Source organism: Neoarius graeffei, chromosome 8 (assembly GCF_027579695.1).
Source record: "Neoarius graeffei isolate fNeoGra1 chromosome 8, fNeoGra1.pri, whole genome shotgun sequence".
NCBI classification, from domain to species: domain Eukaryota; kingdom Metazoa; phylum Chordata; class Actinopteri; order Siluriformes; family Ariidae; genus Neoarius; species Neoarius graeffei.
Window position 1 is genome coordinate 45,337,073 of NC_083576.1, and position 22,306 is coordinate 45,359,378.

Sequence of the window (22,306 nt, forward strand, 5' to 3'; positions counted from 1 at the left end):
TGTTTATACTCTTGAATAGCTCTTCTTCATGACGACAACCGGAAGTGTACCAACACGATGGGGCGTGTAGCGCCACCTGTGGCTCGGGTGCACAATGTACCTCACACAATAGCTCGATTTCCTTGTGTGCATGTTGGATTGGATTTCTCTGGCACCCCTGCTGGGACCCTTTGCTCGATTACCGACAGCAGCTCGATTTGGATGTGCATGTAAACGTACTGAGTCTTCCTGCACTTAGATCCGTCCACTGCCATTTATCTCATAGTGTCCTGATCACCAGGTCTTTAACCCAGCCACATATAAAAAGTTGCACTCCTCCATGCTCTTCCAGGTTTTCATCTGTTTGTCCATGTAGAACAATGTCTGCAGCACCAGGTAGTTTGAGATGTCGGGGAACTCAGTGGATGGATAATTTTCCAACTCATAGGAAAAATCCTTCTTTGTTAACATGTAAGGATCTATCCCATTGAGTGGTTTCTACATCCACTTCTTTTGAGTGTACTTTTTGGTTTTAATAACTGGCTTGTTTGCTGTACACAAACATGGCAATAAGTTCTTGTGTTAATCAACCAGACCGCACTTTTGGATCATTAATCCCTTTTGACTGAGAATGTCCTGCATGCATGGTTTTATGTTGGCTTCTGGCACATCCATACAGTTTTAAATACAATACCTACAGTAAAAAAAAAAGTTTGTTTTTACTGTATTTATTTCATTCCTGGGCTCCCATCTGTAATAGGGAGTGATGTTGCATTCCATTAACACACTTTACATAGATTATTAGATTAGAATAGAATAGATGAACCAAAATAATTGAGCATCTTTTTTAATGGGCCCTGACTCATTACAAGTTTGAATAGGTGGGCCTCAAAGCGGAAAAGGTTGAGAACCCCTGGTGTAGAGTATGTTGGTCTTGATTGTGTTTAAATGTGTATTTGTGTTAATGAATACACAGTTTTGGTCCTTTCTGCAGGTCTGTTCTAATTTGAAAGATAACAATAATGTGCCAGTGTAGCAAGGAGACAGGAAAATCCCTGGGTGAATTATGCAGAATGCTTCTTTTTCTCTGACTTGTCTGGCTCTATGGTGGAGGAGGAAAAGTGAACAGAATGGGAGCTTCCAGTAGCTATGGCAACATGTGCTTGTCCAATCATTAAGCCCATGCAATGGTTGCTGGGGAGAAATTCTCCCAGAGTTGAGGGACTAGGCAGCATGATAGTATTGATGTGGTAGACACAGAATTCCCTTTGTGTATGCTGCTATATGAGGTATTGGGCCTTGTTAAGACTGACAAGTCTTTTCTCAGTGGTTATAAAATAGAAATGTGTCAGCTATTTAAATAGCTTCTTTGGTGATGTAGGTCATTTCATTTCATCATTACTGAGCAGGGTCATGTTTTGCTGACTCATCTCTCCCTTTATTAAATACTGTTCACGCTTTCCTATCAGGTCTTTTTAATTGAGTAAAACTTGAAATCAGGAGGGTGTATGCTTCTCTGCTTTCAGACAAATGCCTGTATAGAGGTAAGCACCACAGACAGACAGCATCAAAAGAAGTGAAAGAAATTTCCTGACACAGAGAAAATGAAACAAAGCAGTTCGGCAGCATCTCTCACCGATTCAGGTCAATTAGTTTATATAAATTGTATGAGACAAATGATTAACAGAATTTATTTATTCCCCCCCCCTTTTTTTAACAGAAATGGACAATTCTATATTTGAAGGAAAATGCATTACATGTTAAAACCCAAATCTTCTTCCAGCTATGAAGCATAGTGGAGGGAGCATACTGATTTGGGGGGTACTTGATTTGGGTCTCCTGGCCTGAACACCTTGTAATCATTGAGGGAAATATAAATTTAAATGATCCCCCCAAAAAAATAGTGTAAAACAGTCACACTTCATAAAAGAAATGAAAACTGACCTTCCAGATTTAACATTTGATCACAATCATTACCAGGGTATATAAATTAGTGGGATATGACCGCTACATGAAATATTAACTGCTTTTTTTACTCTCTAATGAGCTGCTAGTCCTTTTCATAGGTTTAATTGCCACCCATTAGAAGCGTTTATTTTCCTGTTGCTGGCATCACCTTCTCTGATGTTCTACTGTTTTTGTAAGAGACCATCTGGTGGCTCAGTGGATGGCCATGGAATAACAAGGAGAGAGTAATTGCTCAGTTAGCCATGTTTCCCTCTATCCTGCAATGTTTTTGGCTCAATCTACACATAATTACAGATTGTACAGTAGCTCATGAGCACTAGTATGGTGTGAGCGCACTAAGCAGGTATTGCTGACAGATATGGCCCTGAGTGTCAGGAATGCATGCAACAGACAAACAAATAAATTAATTTTTTAAATGCAGCAGAGAATTTATTGAGGCAAAGCTGGCAGACAAATCCAAATTGATAAGCGAAGGCAGAGTCAACAAACAGGCAATGGTAAGGAGAGGCACAAACAGAATATCAGAGGTAATGACAAAGAGCAAAACCAAAGAACAAACTAGATCAGTAACCTGAATATCAGCACCAAAAATAAAGGTGTAGTCAAGTCAGGCAAGGATACACTGACCATTTACTTCGCAATGAAAACGTGAACTGAGATTCCTTTTATACTGAGCAATAATGAGGTTGTGATTAGGAACAGGTGTCTGTGATAATCAGTACTCAGGAGACTGAGAGCAGTGAGATGCAAGATGGTTGTTGTAGTCTGTGGTGGCCATATTTGAAGGCCACTGCAAATTCAGGGAAGTGGAGTCTTGAGTGCAAGCAGGTGCAAATGAGCTAGAACCCACCCACCCCCAGGAACTCACTCTAGGAGCAGTACTTTTTCTTGGGTGGCCCCTGCATCAAAAGCCTGATTTATCAGGGTACTTAGGTACTTACTTAGTCATGACAGAGAAGCGGGTCTAAGATGTCCTTAGCCGGGACCCAACTATGCTCCTCAGGGGCCATAGCCTTCCCACTCTACCAGGTTGCCTCCTTTGCAGTGAGAGTTGAGGATGTCGTGAACAATGTAGGCGAGTTGTCCATCCAGGGTGAGAGGTGCAGGAGGTGAAGTGGAGGGAACATAAATGGTTAAGGGCCCAGGGGTGGCAGGTTTCAGGCATGATACATGGAATGTCAGTGAGAGTCTGTTGGGGTGTTGGGGCATCTGCTAGGGGGGGGGGTCTGCTGGAGAGTCTGCTAGTTTGTGGGTGATGTACTTTATATGTTGCTGAATTTTGAAGGGGCTGATGTACTTTGCACTGAGTTTTTTTGCATGCTTGAAGGTTTCTGATGTCCTTCATAGATAGCCACACTCTGTCACCTGGGTTGTATTCAGGGGTCTCTCTTCTATGGCGATCAGCAAAGTGTTTATATCTTTGAGCCACTTGTTCAAAGCACTGTGGACATTCTTCCACACCTGTTCACTGCACTTGAACCAGTCGGTGACTGTGGGCACACCAGTAGGAGAGTGATCCCATGGGAAGAAGGGAGGTTGGTAGCTGAGTACATACTGGAAGGGCATGAGTTGAGTGGTAGTGTGTTTCAAGGTGTTTTGTACATCCAGTTCTTCTGATTTTCAGCACAGAACACCCTAAGGAAGCACCCTATTTCTTGATTGGCCCTTTCTGCTTTTCCATTGGATTGAGGATGATAGCCAGAATTTAGACTCACTGAAACCCCCATTTTGTCCATGAACTTGGCCCAGATTTGTGACATGAACTGGAGGCCCTGTTTGCTAACTATGTCTTCAGGGATGCCAAAGTAATGGAAGACATGGGAGAAAATTAACTCTGCTGTCTCCAGTGCTGTGGGGAGGCTGGGTAGAGGGATGAGACTCAATGATTTAGAGAAATGGTCAGTGATAACCATGAATACTGTGTTGTCCTGGGACTTGGGAAGATCAGTGATGAAATCGATGACAATATGGGACCAGGGATGTTGTGGTCTGGGTAATGGTATGAGCTTGCCTACTGGAAGTGCCCAGGGCATCTTAGCCTGTGCATATGCCAAACAGGAAGAGATGTACTGGTTGATGTTTGTTAGCATGTTTGGCCACCATGTTTGGTCTTTAGTAGTCGATATGTGCATTGGCTGCCTGGATGCCTGGTTGCAGAAGTGGTGTGTGCCCAGTTAATTAGCTGGCCTTGGAGGCATGGAGGGAAATAGATAAGATTGGTGGGGCAATTGTCAGAAATGTGATATGGTTAAGTCTGGACAAGCAGGCTGGAGAGATAATGGGTTCTGGATACTGGTCTGGAGCTGTGGATAGGTAGATATGGAACAGAGAGTCAGTTTTTGTGTTCTTGAATCCAGGCCTGTAGACTATTTTGAAACTGAAAACATGTGAAGAAAAGGGCCCAGTGAGCTTGATGAGAGCTCAGTCTTTTGGCAGACTTGAGGTAGTCCAGATTCTTGTGATCAGTATAGATGGTAAAAGGGTAGGTTGCTCCTTCCAGCCAATGTCGCCACTCCTCCAGCACCAATTTTAGACAGTAGCTCCCAGTTTCCAATGTCATAATTTTGTTCAGTGGTGGTGAGTTTCTTGTAAAAGAACCCCACAGGGTGTAGCTTGGGCTTCTCACCAAAACGTTAAGATAGTACTGCTCCAACCCCAGATTCAGAGGCATCCACCTCAACAATGAATGATTTAATGGAATCATGGTGCTTCAGGTTGGGAGCAGACATGAAGGCTGTCTTGAGTTGTGTGAAGGCTTTTTCAGCTTTAAGGTACCAATGGAGGTACTTGGGATTGTTCTTGAGCAGGACAGGGGCAATTGAGCTTAATCTCCCAATGAATTAGAAAATAGAAATTGGCAATGGGAGTCTTTGCATGGTCTCACTGTCCATCACCTGTACCTTTTTGTTTATGTCTGTATTTATACCCCTCTGTTTGTTTTGTTCTTTGCACAGTATTGCCTCCACATTTCTGTGAGCCTACTGAGCGTTTGTATTTCTGATTGCGTTTCTGTGTATGACCCTTTTTGCCTTCCGGCTTCTTCCCGTTTTGTCTAGCCCTTGTGTTTATCTGCTCGTTTCTCTTGCTTCCCTGTTTCTCGATCTTTGCCTGTTTCTCGACTCCGATTTGCCTAGTCCTTGTGTTTATCTTGCTTGTGTTTTCTTGATTTCCGGTTCTTGGACTATTGCCCGTTTCATGACCTCGATTTGTCTAGCCCTCACTACTTTGTTGGATTTCCCAGTATTGACCTGGCCTGATTATTGTACATTTTCTTCTCTCACTGTGTCTATTAAAACCTTGAGTTTATTCTTAATCCGCGAGCATCTGGTTTGTCACAGCCACGTTGCACTATTATATGGCTATTTAAAACATATGTCCAGTATTTGTCCTATATGGCTGGAATTCTGGAATATTAATAGCCATACTGGCCATCAAAAAAAGTCTAGCATAAACTCTGGTGGGGCGGCACGGTGGTGTAGTGGTTAGCGCTGTCGCCTCACAGCAAGAAGGTCCTGGGTTCGAGCCCCGGGGCCGGCGAGGGCCTTTCTGTGTGGAGTTTGCATGTTCTCCCCCTGTCCGCGTGGGTTTCCTCCGGGTGCTCCGGTTTCCCCCACAGTCCAAAGACATGCAGGTTAGGTTAACTGGTGACTCTAAATTGACCGTAGGTGTGAATGTGAGTGTGAATGGTTGTCTGTGTCTACGTGTCGGCCCTGTGATGACCTGGTGACTTGTCCAGGGTGTACCCCACCTTTCGCCCGTAGTCAGCTGGGATAGGCTCCAGCTTGCCTGCGACCCTGTAGAACAGGATAAAGCGGCTAGAGATAATGAGATGAGATAAACTCTGGTCCCCCGTCTGATGGAAATTGTCATATTCAATTATATGCAGATGATACTGTGAACCATTCTTCCAAGCCTCATAGCTCACAAATTCAATGTACACTACAGGGTGATTTTGATACTGTTCAAAAATGGTTTTCTTAATGTCTACTGAATAAGAAGAAACCTTATAGTATGTTATTTGTCACTAGATCTAATGTATTGCATCAAACCAATAATTAGTTGATTATTTTTTTAGATGGGACACCACTTGAGTAGGTAGAGGAATTTAAATACTTAGGTCTTTGACTTGACTCTCAACTTTCTTTTAACCCCCATATTAATTCAGTCATACCTAGCTTACCTTGTACCTTAGTCAGGTCTTCATCCATCTTGTGACGGGTCTGCCTGCTCACAATCTCTTAATCGTTGTTTGGCAGAACATAGGGTTCACTGCCATTTACCTTGATCCAATGCACAAAGCTTCCCCATCGCAATATCATAATCCTGTCCTCGATACAGCTCAAGATTGTTACCCAGCGTCTTCAGGATGTTTAGATTTGGACGTCCAACATCTCTAGAGCCATTGGTGGGAACCCAATCTACAGTCAAGCCGGAAAGTCTGCACATCCCTTTCACCTTCTCCATGTTTACATTACAGACTTATTCTACAATAGATGAGTTCATTTTTTGCCTCAAACATCTACACACAATCACCAGTAATGATGAAGTGAAAACAGGTTTTTAGAAAATATGCAATTTTATTTTACTGACAAAAATAGGTCATTCAGGGGTTACATATCTGTACACACCCTTAGCCTAATATTTGGTTGATGTACCTTTGGCAGCAATTACAGCTTCAAGGCGTCTTGGGAAAGAAGCTATGAGCTACGCACACTTGTTTCTGGACATTTTTGCTTATTCCTCTTGGCATATCCTTGCAAGCTCCATCAGGTTAGATGGGGAGCATCGGTACACAGCCATTTTCAGCTCCTTCCACAGATATTCAGTTGGATTCAGGTGTGGGCTCTGACTGGGCCACTCAAGGACATTCACAGACTTTCTCGGAAGCCATCCCTTTGTTTTCTTGGCTGTGTGCTTCGGGTCATTGTCATGTTGGAAGGTAAACCTTCGCCCCAGTCTGAGGTCCAGAACGCTCTGGAGCAGGTTTTCTTCAAGGATCTCAGTGTACTTAGCTGCATTCATTTTTCCCTCTATCAGGATTAGTCACCCTGTTCCCACTGCTGAAAAACATCCCCACATCATGATGCTGCCATCGCCATGCTTCACTGTAGGGATGGCATTAGCCAGGTGATGAGCGGTGCCTGGGTTCCTCCAAACGTGATGCTTGGTATTCAGGCCAAAAAGTTCAATTTTGGTTTCATCAGACCAGAGAATCTTGTTTCTCATGGTTTGAGAGTCCTCTAGGTGCCTTTTGGCAAACTCTAAGTGGGCTGTCATGTGCCTTTTACTAAGGAGTGGCTTCTGTCTGGCCACTCTACCATAAAGGCCTGATTTGTGGAGTGCTGCCTGGATGGTTGATCTTCTGAAAGCTTCTCCCATCTCCACAAGGATATGCTGGAGCTCTGTCAGAGTGACCCTCGGGTTCCTGCTCATCTCAGTGGCCAAGACCCGTCTTCCCTGATTGCTCAGTTTGGCCAGGCGGCCAGAGCTAGGAAAATTCTTGGTGGTTCCAAAATTCTTCCATTTATGAATGATGGTGGCCACTGTGCTCTTTGGGACCTGTAAAGCTGCAGCAATTTTTCTGTACCCTTCTCCAGATCTATTCCTTGACACAATCCTGTTTCTGAGGTCTGCAGATAATTCCTTTGACCCCATGGCTTGGAGTTTGTTCTGACATGCACTGTCTACTGTGGGACCTTATATAGGCAGGTGTTGGCAATGCCCAGTCATGTCCAATCAATTTAATTTACCACAGGTGGACTCCTATTTAAGTTGTAGAAACATCTCAAGCAGAATCAGTGGAAACAAAATGCACCTCAGCTCACTTTTGGGTGTCATATCAAAGGGTGTGCATACTTGTGTACATATGATATTTTACATTTTGATTTTTAATAAATTAGCACAAATGTCTAAAAACCTGCTTTCACTTTGTCATTGTGGGCTATTTTGTGTAGAATTTTGTGACGAAAAATGAACTCAATCTATTGTACAATAAGTCTGTAACGTAATAAAATGTGGAAAAGGTGAAAGGGGTGTGCAGACTTTCCGGTTTGACTGTAGCAGGAATTTAGGGAGCCTGCCGTCTGACATTCATGCCGCATGCCCAAAGTAAAGGAGACAGCAGTAGCTTATGCTAATTCCCAGGCTACAGCAACCACTTCTCTTTCTTATCTCAGGTGGGGTTTACATTAGACCGTATCAGCGGATCATCAGATTAACGTTTTTAAAATGATTAGCGTGCACACAGCAACGCCAATACACGATTCGCGTGCACACAGCAACGCCAATACACGGATACGCTCGGCTCCGCAGGCATCCTGCGCTCCAAATCACTCCGCCCTGAACAGCGAGTGCCCTCTGGAGGGTGCGCACTCCGGCCCTGCGCAGCTCACAGAGCGCGCGAGTGAAGCGCACGAGCAGTGATTCGGGACTGAGCCGCTGTGTGTGTGATCTCAGTGCATATCGGGCATGCGCGTCACTTACCACTTGCAAGTGGAAGGATGGCAAGCCTAAAGACAATCATAACTACACAATGGGCAGTATTTGCATCAGTATTTGCAGTATTTTCATACTTTTATACTCTTTAATGAAAGGTGATACAAGGCAGAAGTCCGCGTCGTTTTTTAGCAGTCGCGTCACATGACCAACGCCAGCGAATCAGGAAGGTGGATGTCACAGTGACGTTGTCCAATGACGACGCCAGCTAGAGCTCAGCACAGCGTATCCGCGTATTCTCAATGTTTACACAGCACCGGACCAGACACAATCTGGATTGAATACGTGGACCCTGGCGGATTCCCGTTTCCCGGCGTTTCCAGGCGTTTTAATGTAAACGGACAGTGCATCCGCAAAGAAAACGAGACAGATACAGTCTAATGTAAACTTGGCCTTAATGTTCGAAATGTGATCATGGAACCGTACCTTCAGGATTCTGCACAGACAGTTATGATGGAAGGCATCCAGTCGATGTAACTGCTTTTGTTTAAGCAATATAAAGTGCAATATCTCTTCTGCCGCCACCCCCCCTTGCCCCCCTTCCCCATATGTTATTCTTTTTATATTTGTATATGTACTGTAAATAATTTATTTTAATTTATCTAGAAATTTTCTCTATTTATTTTCTGTTTATCTGTAATGATGCTGCTGGAATCTTAATTTCCCTGAGGGAACCCGCCCAAAGGGATCAATAAAGTTTTATCTAATCTAATCTAATCTAATCTAATCTAAGCGCCCAGGTGACACAGCCATAGAGAAGTGTTGTAATAACTCCACACTCATATATTTTGATCTTGGTATCAAGCAATATTCCTCTGTTCTTCCAAATGTTATTGAGTGTGGTAAAAGCACTCGATGCTAGACCGATCCTGACATTAAGTTCTTTATCAATGGCACCATCACTGGAAATAATGAATCCTAGGTAGTGGAAATCATTGACTTGTTCTAAGTGTTCTCCATCAACTTCTATGTCCAGCATCTTGGAGAAGTGACAAGGGTGCTGGTTATGGAACTTTCCAATAAGCATGGTCTTGGTATTGTTTAAGCCGATTTGCAGGCCAGCTTCCTTACCAAAATTTGTAATATGAGTGGTGGTTTCCTGAAGTCTAGCAGCAGAGCTGTCTAGAGTGGCTATGTTGTCTGCATAGTCTGTGTCAGTAATGTAAACAGCCGGATACAGTTTTGGAGAAGAAAATCTCTCGAAACAGATTTCTTCTGAATGACCCGTTGCATTACCCAGTTCAGAACAATGTCATAAATAAATTAATCCATCCATCCATTATCTGTAACTGCTTATCATATGCAGGGTCGCAGGCAAGCTGGAGCCTATCCCAGCTGACTATGGGTGAGAGGCGGGGTACACCCTGGATAAGTCGCCAGTTCATCGCAGGGCTGACATGTAGAGACAAACAACCATTCACACCTACAGTCAATTTAGAGCCACCAGTTAGCCTAACCTGCATGTCCTTGGACTGTGGGGGAAACCGGAGCACCCAGGGGAAATCCACTCAGACACGGGGAGACTATGCAAACTCCACATAGATAGGCCCCCATCGGCCACTGGGCTAGAACCCAGAACCTTCTTGCTGTGAGGCAACAGTACTAACCACTACACCACTGTGCCGCCCCTAAATAAATTGAGTCATAAATAAAATAAATTATAGCCTGAAAATACTGTATTGTTCTATTAACTGTTTTACTCTACAGGTCAGGAAAAGAATTATTAGACCATTGATATTACCAGTATTAGGTTATGCATATATTGTCTATCAGAACACATCAGAAACAAATCTTCGCTTTGTCAAAGTAGTTTATAATAGTCTCTGTAGATTTGTTTTGAGGTGTCATTTTAGAACCCATCCATCCATTATCTGTAACCGCTTATCTTGTACATGGTCGCAGGCAAGCTGGCACCTATCCAAGCTGACTATGGGCAAGAGGCAGGATACACCCTGGACAAGTCACCAGGTCATCGCAGGGTTGACTCACAGAGACAAACAACCATTCACATTCACACTTACGGTCAACTTAGAGCCACCAATTAGCCTAACCTGCATGTCTTTGGATTGTGGCGGAAACTGGAGCACACGGAGGAAACCCACACAGACATGAGGAGAACATGCAGACTCCACATAGAAAGGCCCTCGCCAGCCGCTGGACTTGAACCCAGGACCTTCTTGCTTTGAGGCGACAGTGCTAACCACTACACCAACGTGCCGCCCGTTTCAGAACCCATCATTGTTAAATGTATGAAATGCTAAATTCGTTAACGCTAAAATCTAGAAGACAGTTTCACTGGTTGCAATTTAGTTTTAAATGTATTTTCTTTATCTATCACTCTTATCTCAAACAATTTTTAATTCCATATAGGTCTCTGTATAGGCTAAAGCATATTGAGCATACTTTTTTCTTTGTTCTTAGAATTTCAAAAGAAATTGGGTGACATGCCTTTAAATTTAAAGCTCCATCAGACTGGAATAACCTGCCCAGGTCACTTAGATCTGTTACGGTACTTCATTTCATCGCTTTCAGGCATCTCTTTTTACTTCTTTGCAAACAACTTGTTCTTGCTTCTTATTACACTTGAAATTTATCTCTAATGTGTAGGTGCATGTTAATGTTTGTATATAGCTTTGTATGGGTATGTGCACATTTACTGTATGTATTCTGGTAAACAGTGAGTGTGGGAGTGGCTAGGACTGAAAGAGCTTTAAGGACCCCTTTGAAAACGAGATGGCTCACCTCAGGGTGTTTATCCTTCTCATAAACTTTGTCTGAACTATTAGGCTATTCAAAATATTAAAATATTTGTTAGTTTTCTTTTAGAATGCTCCCTGTTTTTTGTGTGGTTTTTCACCTGCTCGTTTTTTTCCATTTCTTTATTGATTTTTTTCCCTTTATTTCTTGCTTCTAACTGAAGCATAAGCCCTCATCTCATCTCATTATCTCTTGCCGCTTTATCCTGTTCTACAGGGTCGCAGGCAAGCTGGAGCCTATCCCAGCTGACTACGGGCGAAAGGCGGGGTACACCCTGGACAAGTCGCCAGGTCATCACAGGGCTGAAACATAGACACAGACAACCATTCACACTCACATTCACACCTACGGTCAATTTAGAGTCACCAGTTAACCTAACCTACATGTCTTTGGACTGTGGGGGAAACCAGAGCACCCGGAGGAAACCCACGCGGGCACAGGGAGAACATGCAAACTCCGCACAGAAAGGCCCTTGCCGGCCACGGGGCTCAAACCCGGACCTTCTTGCTGTGAGGCAACAGCGCTAACCACTACACCACCGTGCCGCCCAGCATAAGCCCTATAGAACTCTATTGAATTCATACAGTCACCTTCTATGTGCTGTGAAATTAACTTCCACTTAGTTTGGGTATGTAACTAAAATCACTGGTAAAAATTATTTGCGCGATAGTCCATTTCATTCTGTTGCTAGGCATGAGTAATGTGGAGTACTTGACGCTCATGAGAAGTGCAGGACACAAAAAAGATAAAGGTACTCAAAAGAGCAAACCACCAAAGTGCTGGTACTGCATATAGACCCTTTGCACATGACATCATGCATCAGGTGATAATTTCACCTGGGGGTCAAACAGACACTGTCTTTTGTGTAAGCAAGGCTTAATCTGTCTTCAATAGGGTTCATTTTTGCATTGTTTTTGGTTGAGAAAATAGATAAAAGGTATTATTGTCTCCCCACTATCAAGAAAAATGTTAACAAAGAGAAGCAAATGCTTCAAGAACAACGAAGAAATTAGTGGTTAAAGAGAATATGATGAGAGGAGCTAAGCCTGAAAACTCCAGAGAATTTCGCAATTGTATTTTTTAAAATACATTTTAAATAAAGTCAGAAGTGAGTATGGAAGTGTTTGCTTAAGAATCTTATTTTATTTCTGCTTGCATGTGAGTTAGCTTCTTCATGAAAGTGTTCAAACAAAATCAATTGATTTTCTTAGAGATGAACCAACTTATTCGACATGGAAAACCCAGATTGGGCACCAAACAAACAACACGGACATAATTCAGTAAAATACCCATCAAGGAACGACATGCACGATATATCATGAAAGAACAGAAAAGATTAAGAGTAGAGAGCGCTGGAGCTTTGCTTCTGTTATCAGAGGAATCCAGTCCTGTGCAGAATGTCACCATGGAGCCAGAGTGTAGTAATGAACCTACGGTTTGAGAGTGTTCTACATAACAGACTTAACTTTAGAACAGCTGCATGCATGTGAAATGGAAATAAATCGACTAAGGCAGAAAAAAACTATTTTGGATAAAATTGTTATTGTACGTTATACACTTATCAACCTGTGTGACTCAGTTGTGCCTTTTAAATAGAGAATTAATGAAGAGGAAACTGAACATTAACTGTTTATTGAACTTATTATTACAAGGGTGATTAGTGACTATATGACTATAGCTACAACTGGATTGTGCTGTTTCTGTTAGCGTTTGTAATGATTGTACGATCCAATATTAGATAAAATTAAAATCTTACAACATTGTTTGAAAGTCTAGAGCAAGATATTTTGTTATTTTACAAATAATAACACTTCAGATATTGTTTTAACAATAATAAGTATCAATGTATAAATGATAGAGTGCAAATAGCTCTGTAACTAGATGTCCTTGGGGTTGCTGAGACATGAAGGGCTGGGAATACCATCTAGCCAACAGTTCATGTAGGAGTCCTTTGAGAGTAAATGCTTTGGCTTTCGCAGCACTCTGTTCCCAAAAGCTGATGTCGGGAAAAAGTCTTTACACAAAGAAGGTTTTCTTGCTTTTGTATTTTTTTAAACTGTTCTTCCATGTCGAGACTCTTTGAAGAAAAGAAGGTATATTCCAACATGTAGCTAATGCTAGGCCACAAATCTGCACCATCACTCCAGTCATTTAGAGGAATTTTGTATGCATCATAACTGCTAATAAACTCTAATTTCAATGTATATCTATCCTTCGCTTCTTTCAGACTAAGATTATTCAAGTAATCTGGTAGTAGAGCTTTTTTTAGCTGTAGTTTTCTTCGGACAACAATAATGGACGTCGGACATCTTCACTTGGCTTCAGTATGTGAACAGTATGGAAATAAAGTTCGCTTGTCCTCCAGGTCTAGGGTGACAGTTGCTAACATAAATGTGATGTCAGTGCAAAGGATCTATCGGTGAGTACCAGAGCACTTAAAGCACTAGAAATTTTCTGGATTGCCACTGTCTTGTCTTTTCTTAGATAGCTTTAGCTTGTGTGTGTAAACCCCCCCGGGTTTTTTTTCTCCCCCTTTTTTCCTTTTTCTAGTTTATATCTTGTACCTATATTTTATATTTCACGTTTATTACTGTTTGCACTGCGGATAAGAGGGAAACGCAATTTCAATTCTCTGTATGTCCTGCACATATGGCATTATTGACAATAAAGTTGACTTGAACTTAAAATTGTAAAAATGAGACTGGTCTGTAGTTCTTTATTAGTGATGGGCTCAGTATTCTTCCAAAGCAGTGGAGTTACCTGAGCCTGCTGAAATGAGGTAGGGAATTTGCCTGAGATTATAGATGTGTTTGTGTGAGTATGTGCATGAATGAGTGTGGGGAAGGTGGCCCACTAGAGATGGAAGGGGATGAATCCTGGACAGTGTCTTCATAAACTCTTCAGAAGTGTCTTCATAAAATTTTCCTTTTTCATCTTTTGATATGCAAAAAGATTGATATGTTCTTCCCGAACCACCTTTTTTTTGTGTTCGGGTAGCCTGTAAGGGCGGCTACGCACTACCACCCCTGGGGGCGTCCCTATGTGGTGCTCTATGAGGTTAGTGCGACCGGGCAGGGGCGAGAACACATCCAAAAACTCAGTCTGCAACTGGGCGACCTCCGCGAGTTGGGTCGGGGAGAGGTGGTCTCCACAGGGGACCGGAGAGGTACGTGATGCCAATGCCCCTTTTTGAATCTCCGGCCCCAGCTCCACCTTCTCTGGAACCACTGACACCAACGCCACGGGGACCTCCTCATTCCAGAGTTTAAGCAGATTGAGGTGGTAAATCTGTAGCGCCCCACCCCTGTCTGTTTGCCTCACCTCGTAGTCGACGTTCCTGACTCGCCGTGTGACCTCAAAGGGTCCTTGCCACTTGGCGATCAATTTGGAGCTCGATGTGGGCAACAGTACGAGTACCTTATCTCCCGGTGTGAACTCCCTAAGGCGCGTACCCTTGTTGTACAGGCGGGCTTGCCGTTCTTGGGCCTGCCGCAAATTCTCCTGGGTTAGGTGGGTGAGCGTGTGGAGTTTTGCGTGCAGGTCCATAACGTATTGAATTTCGTTCTTACTTTGTGAAGGTCCCTTCTCCCAATTTTCCCACAGCACATCTAGAATGCCGCGCAGCTTACGCCCGTATAATAATTCGAACGGGGAGAACCCCGTGGAGGCTTGGGGGACCTCTTGAACTGAAAACAACAAGGGCTCGAGCCACTTATCCCAATTACGTGCGTCCTCACTTACTAATTTTTTAATGATATTCTTGAGGGTGCGATTGAACCGTTCCACTAAACCGTCCGTTTGTGGGTGATACACGCTGGTGCGGATCGGCTTAATCCCCAATAACCCATACAGTTCGCGCAGTGTCCGTGACATAAACGTGGTGCCTTGATCAGTCAGAATCTCTTTCAGGATTCCAACTTGGGAGATAACATGGAAGAGCACCTCCGCAATACTGCGTGCTGAGATATTGCACAGAGGCACTGCTTCCAGGTATCGCATTGCATAGTCCACCAGGACTAATATAAAGCGGTACCCTCGTGCTGACCGATCTAATGGCCCGACGAGATCCATCCCAATCCTTTCGAACGGGGTCTCGATTAATGGTAGGAGGCACAAAGGCGCTTTTGGAATTGCTGCTGGATTTACTAACTGGCATTTGCGGCACACCATATATCACCTATGGACATCGCCGCGAATCCCCGGCCAATAGAATCGGGCCATTATTCGGGCTAGTGTCTTATCCCGCCCTAGGTGTCCAGCCATGGGATTAAAGTGAGCTGCCTGGAATGTCAATTCCCGGTGGCTCTTTGGAATTAAAAGTTGCGTGACTCGCTCTTTAGTTTGAGTGTCCTGCGTCACTCGGTATAGCCTATCCTTCATAATCGCAAAGTAAGGGAAGGACGGGGTGGCGTTCGGCTGGAGCATTTGACCATCGATTACTCTCACTTGGTCAAACGCATGCCGCAGAGTCTCGTCTCGCGACTGCTCTAATGGGAAATCTGCAAGGGATTCCCCAACAGAGAGAAGAGGGGCCGGCAGCTCCTCACTCTGCCGCGGAGATGACGTAGACGGCTCTGCGACAGCTGCTCCCGCCAAAGCGACACCGGGACCTCCCCCTGTTAAATGGCAGGACCCACTTTTTACTAAGTGTGTCATTAAATCCTGAAATCCCGGCCAATCCGTCCCCAAAATTAAAGAGTGGGTAAGGCGAGGATTAACCGCCACCTTCACTATGACTTTTTCCCCTCGGAAAAAATATGGACCGACACCAAAGGGTAGTTGTGAACGTCCCCGTGCACACACAACACCTTCACCCCCTGTGCTCCCCCCAATGCCTCATTTTGCACCAGACTTTGGTGAATTGAGGTCTGATTACAACCCGAATCCACCAACGCCTGATATGTATCCCCTTGAATACTCACCGGTATGCGATACGCTCCGGCCCGATCGAGGGCGGCTTCTGGCGCGTCGGGGATCCGAACCACCGTGCCCACCTCCATTGCCGTGCACTGCTGTTGGAGGTGGCCCGGTTCCCCGCAGCGCCAGCAAACCGGCCCGGGCTTCCTATCTGCACCGGTGTTCTGGGGCTCACTCACCTGAGGGGGGGAGAGACAGACACAGAAGGGAGAAACAGGAGGGCACCGCGGGTGCGGCGGACTGGCTGGGGTGGTGCCGGCCCCCCACCTCCGCGGTGGGGGAATGGGGCGAGGACGGGACACAGGAGGAGGAGGAGAGAGAGAGAGAGAGAGAGAAGAGGAGAGAAGACGCTGTCTGCTGTCCTGCCGCCAGAACAGCCACCAAATGGTCCTCCGCCAGCTCAACTGCCTGATCCAGCAACGCTGGGCGGTGGCACTGGACCCACTCCGCGGTTCCTACTGGCAAGCGAGCGATGAATTGCTCCAGCACCACCTGGTCGATGATCTCCTCGGCGTCGCGGTTGTTGGCCCTCAACCACCGCCAGCAGGCGTCCCGGAGCTGCTGGCCAAACGCGAACAGCCGGCCGACTTCCTCCAAGCGCAAGGCGCGGAAGCGCTGGCGCTGCTGTTCCAGGGTGCGCCCCACGCGCTGGAGGATGGCCCGGCGGAGGTCCGCGTAGGCCAGCCGGCGGTCGGCGGGGAGCTGTAGCGCGGCCAGCTGCGCCTCTCCTGTTAGCAGGGGGAGGAAGCGCGCCGCGCACTGCTCCATCAGCCACCCTGAGGCCTCTGCAACTTGCTCGAAGAGTGTGATAAAAGCCTCGGGGTCGTCCTGCGGACCCATCTTGGTTACGGTGAGGGGGGACGGGCCCGCGGTGGGAGTGCTGGTGGACCCCGCCGACGCGAGGAGGTGCCGGAACGCCTCCCGATCTTCTTGTTGGGCCAGCACCAGGGCCTCGAAGCGCTGTTCTTGTTCCTTTCGGAGAGTGACTAGCGCCTGGTGCTGGCTTTGCTGGGCCGTGGCGAGGGCGTGGACCAAGTCGGCGAACGGGGAGGACTCCATGGGGCTGATCGGCTGCTGTGCTCCACAATTCTCCCAGGTTTCAGCACCACTGTAGCGGTTCACTATGCGTGGGTGGAGCACAGAGGACGGCAGGACAGAGATCAGGTTTGCAAATAGCCTTTATTGCCACACTTTTCAGTCTAACAATTTCCTAGACAACCATACACGCAACCGGCGTCTAGTTCGGGCTGCCCCCTCTGCTCTCGCTCTCCCTCCTTAAATAGGGCACGGTCACTGGGAAGACACACACAAACACAGGTTAATTGATGTCAGGTGTCGTGATTCTGCCACTTACCTTCCCTGACTCCGCCCTCCTGTCACAGACCGGCGCTTGACCATGCCCCCGCTGCCACACATTCAAATTCCAATGATGCCACAGTGAATCACAAACTGGACATGGTGTTGAGGAGGAAGGGATGGCATACTCTCTCCCCTATCAATCACAGTGACACTATCTAATCATGGGTTTCTGTGAGCACATGCATGCGGAAAGGGGTGGATAGTGCATTTCTCCTAATGTGTTACACTACCCTGTGATGCTGCGTGGATTTTAAATGTTTTGGAGGAAGCATGTGATACACTTCACCCTCCAGGATTGTTAAAAAAATGATAAAGTTAGAGCTTGGAGGATCCTATGTAACCTGGAGAGAGAGAGAGAGAGAGAGAGAGGAAATGGACTATCAAGGCAAGTGCTTAATGTAGGACAAAGGGTATTTGTGGCTTTGTGCATGAGTTGGGGTAGGGTGGAAAGCAGTGGGTGTGAAGGGTGTAGCGTTTATGATGGAATGACACATACAGGCATGTTTTAGGTTGAATAATGCCAGCAACATCAGGCAGCTTGCAGATTGTCTAGATGGATGTTCAGGTTTCTGAAGTCATTTAATGAATGAGAGCTCTTCTATATGTTTTTTACAATAACATATTTCTTCCAGGAAGGGCTTCAGATCCCCCTCTTGAGTTGAAGATAGTGTTTTGAGTTAATGTCAATCTTACTGTTTTATGTAGCTAGCATTTACAAGGGGTGTGTGTGTGTGTGTGTGTGTGTGTGTGTGTGTGTGTGTGTGTGTGTGTGTGTGTGTGTACTGTCTCATTCTCTTTATTTTAGTTTGGAAAAAATTACATTACAAAACCAATTGTTTGTGTCTGTGTAATAACTGAACTTATAAATGTATCACTTATATAAGGTCCACATAGAGCTCACTAGATATTTAACAGTTATTCCACGAAATTACATGAGCTGATAGCCGACAAAGAGGGTTGCAACAAGTTGGCTATAAGCCATGTACGACGAGATTGAATGGAATAACTGTTTTTTATTTACATCTACATTCACTGGATTTTGAGAAACAGAGCATTTTTATTTTTTGGAAATTCGATCAATAAAACTTTATCCAAAAAGTCTGACAAATCATTTCTGCTTAGAATGCAAACAAACTGGCAAAATGACAGTAGCAATTTGTGAAAAATGTGACAATAATTCTTGAAAATTTTAAAAAAGACATGTTCTTACCATCAAATACTTTCATTTCATATTTTGTTGCTTTTTTGTATTTTTCGGTGTTTTTTTTTTTTTCAAGTACAGTTGTTATTTCATCCTTGGTTGGTTCAGCAACATGCTCTGCCATTTTGTTTTTCTCTACTCACGGTATATGATCTGATAGCCTAGTAGTAGAGTAGCCAATCAGAGCACACGATTGCTCATATCCAGTGAATGTGGATAGAATAATTTCCAGTTATATAATGGCACTTTGACAAGTAAAAGGTTGTAGCATTATTATAAAGGTACATAAATATCTGATATTCTCAATTGTGCCATGGATTAAGCAATTACATCTGCAACTTGACTGCACTTCTGAACCTAGCTGTGAACCAAATTTGACTGTGTGGAAAAAGGAACATTGACATCACCACAAATTACTTATGCATGGTGCCCAAAGTGAAATTGTTCACCGTGTGTGTGTGTGTGTGTGTGTGTGTGTGTGTGTGTGTGTGTGTGTGTGTGAGAATGAGAGAGAGAGATACACTTCTGGATCACTAAAATGGACCAGACAAGATTTGCATAATTATGAATATTGCAGGGAGGGATGGAAAGTGATCTGTGCAATTCTGTGTAGTTCTGTTGTAATCATGCACTTTTTTCCTGGCAGTGTGTGGCTGTAACTTGGCCCGTTCTGGATTTTTCCAGAAGAAGGGTGAGTACATATGCACAGCAGACTACCAACATCTGTATGGCACGAAGTGTGACAGCTGTGGGGACTTCATCACAGGAGAGGTGGTATCAGCGCTGGGCCACACATATCACCCAAAGTGCTTCGTTTGCAGTGTCTGCAGGTGGGCCTTTCAGGACAAAAAGTTAAATAAAGTGTTAACAGGTTACTACCAAAGTACTGCTTTTAGGTTTAATCCGTTATTAAACCCTCAAAAAATACTTAGCTAATTTATTCAGTTATACTAGTGTCACCATGGTTTTGTAGTTACAATGGTAAATGTGTCATGTGCTATTCACGGTCTGAACCCTTAATCAGACATTGGTTAATGAATGATCAATTGCAATTTTTCAGGACTTTATTTTTAAAAACGATTTGTTCTCTTTTTAACTTTAATTTTAATAAATTTAAAGTTAATGTTTGAATGATTTAAACTAAAATTCTTCCATGTAGCACCTTCAGCACTGATATGCACAATGTAAGTCAGGAGAATTCATGTGCCAATCTTTTTAAAAAAAAAAAAATCACATGACTGATGCTCTAAATAAATATTAGCAAATGGACTTCATAAAAGCTGAAAGGAAAAAAAAGAGGGAAAAAAGATAACTAACAGATCCCTGAATCCATAAATGTTTATTAGTTTTAATAGAATGCCACACAGGGTGTGAAGATGAAAACTTGTCACCTTTGTGGCTTTTTAGTTGTCACGCACTGTCAAAGTTGATGTATGAGTGCTCCTGTGCTACCAAATCAGAGGTAGAATTAAGTGCATGCATCCTCTCTCTCTCTCTCTCTCTCTCTGTGCGCGCGTGTGCGCATGTGTGCGTGCGCGCATGCATGTGTGTGATTCTCTCTCTCTCTCTCTCTCTCTCTGTTTCTGTCCTTAAATTAAATATTAATGGATGGAAAGCAGAGGACTATGAGAGAATAGTGCTGACACCAGAATAAAAAGTTAACAACATAAGAACAAAAATAAAGGGAAGAGGTGAAATTTGACTTTTCATGACTGAAGATATATACTGTAAGATATATATATATATATATATATATATATATATATATATATAATGTAACAACCTTTTCATTAACTACCTTTCTGTTTGCAACAAAGTCCGAATGACAGAAAAAGTCAGAGATGCCCTTTCTGGCTGATCCATTACCTGCCTGGAAAACACTGAAGTACCATTACTCAAATTGGATTATATCTTGAAGGAAACAGATCTAGTCAACCTGAATGCTGTGGTACATCTGCTCTTCATAAACCTGTTTCTTAGCTTTTGTAATTTTATTATCTATCTATTAGACTTCTGCCAATTGTTTACTCAGAAGTTTCATTCAGTGCTTAGCAGATGATGTTACATTTGGTACCTAACCACAAGTCGAGGAGAACTTAAGTACTGTATGAGTTAGGCAGTCAGAGCAGTATTTTTCTCTGCCATTTAACAAAAATGCCTGATTACCCGCATCAAAAATAAGCAAAGCTGCTATCAAATTTCCCCAAATCAAATTTGCCAAAATAAGACAACTGTTTTATGCTGTTTTTCAAATGAAAAACAAAAACATGCACCAGTACTGTCCAGAACTGCTACCGACCTAGCCAAAGTGAAGAAGGGTTATGAGGCTTTTTTTAATGCTTTCTCATAAATCCTGGAAACTTGATTGTTTCTTCCTGCTTCCTTATTTACTGTTGTAAAGCCCAGTTTTTGAAGGAAACTAGTAACACTAAATCGCTTATTCCCCCTTGAATTTTCATTTTAGCAACGAGGGACAAATTAGTAATTAATGAATGTATATGGAGAGAAAAATTAATTTGCCAAGTAAGAGTGGAATTGCTTAACAAAATCCCACTGCCAGTGGCCACAAAATAGCTCAGCAGGGTGTTTATGGTGGGAGTAACCTATAAAACTCTTATCAGGCCATGCAGTAACAGGCAGCATGACAGCTTACGACATCATGAGAAAAAGCTGCCAAGTAGCAAGGTGTAGTTCTCCACTGATCCACTAATTCTAGTCCTGGGGTCAGAGGGAAGGATGTAAAAATGTTTTAACTCAGCTGTGCCCTGTTTTTGCATTTACGTACATCGGTCATTTGTTTTAATTTCCTATTATTTACATTATGTTTCTTATTATGTTATACAACCCTGATTCCAAAAAAGTTGGGACAAAGTACAAATTGTAAATAAAAACGGAATGCAATGATGTGGAAGTTTCAAAATTCCATATTTTATTCAGAATAGAACACAGATGACATATCAAATGTTTAAACTGAGAAAATGTATCATTTAAAGAGAAAAATTAGGTGATTTTAAATTTCATGACAGCAACACATCTCAAAAAAGCTGGGACAAGGCCATGTTTACCACTGTGAGACATCCCCTTTTCTCTTTACAACAGTCTGTAAATGTCTGGGGACTGAGGAGACAAGTTGCTCAAGTTTAGGGATAGGAATGTTAACCCATTCTTGTCTAATGTAGGATTCTAGTTGCTCAACTGTCTTAGGTCTTTTTTGTCGTATCTTCCGTTTTATGATGCACCAAATGTTTTCTATGGGTGAAAGATCTGGACTGCAGGCTGGCCAGTTCAGTACCCGGACCCTTCTTCTACGCAGCCATGATGCTGTACTGTAATTGATGCAGTATGTGGTTTGGCATTGTCATGTTAGAAAATGCAAGGTCTTCCCTGAAAGAGATGTCGTCTGGATGGGAGCATATGTTGCTCTAGAACCTGGATATACCTTTCAGCATTGATAGTGTCTTTCCAGATGTGTAAGCTGCCCATGCCACACGCACTAATGCAACCCCATACCATCAGAGATGCAGGCTTCTGAACTGAGCGCTGATAACAACTTGGGTTGTCCTTTTCCTCTTTAGTCCGAATGACACGGCATCCCTGATTTCCATAAAGAACTTCAAATTTTGATTCATC

General features: G+C 43.7%; 1 protein-coding gene across 2 annotated transcripts in view; it reads left to right on the forward strand.

Annotated features, from left to right (window-relative positions):
- The window catches only part of ablim3 (actin binding LIM protein family, member 3), a 345,079-nt gene that overhangs the window by 183,712 nt on the left and 139,061 nt on the right, over window positions 1-22,306 (forward strand). For both annotated transcript variants that reach the window (XM_060927674.1, XM_060927673.1), the window contains exon 3: window positions 19,323-19,506. In XM_060927674.1, the coding sequence (XP_060783657.1) occupies window positions 19,323-19,506 (184 nt within the window). The remainder of the gene's footprint in view (window positions 1-19,322; window positions 19,507-22,306) is intronic.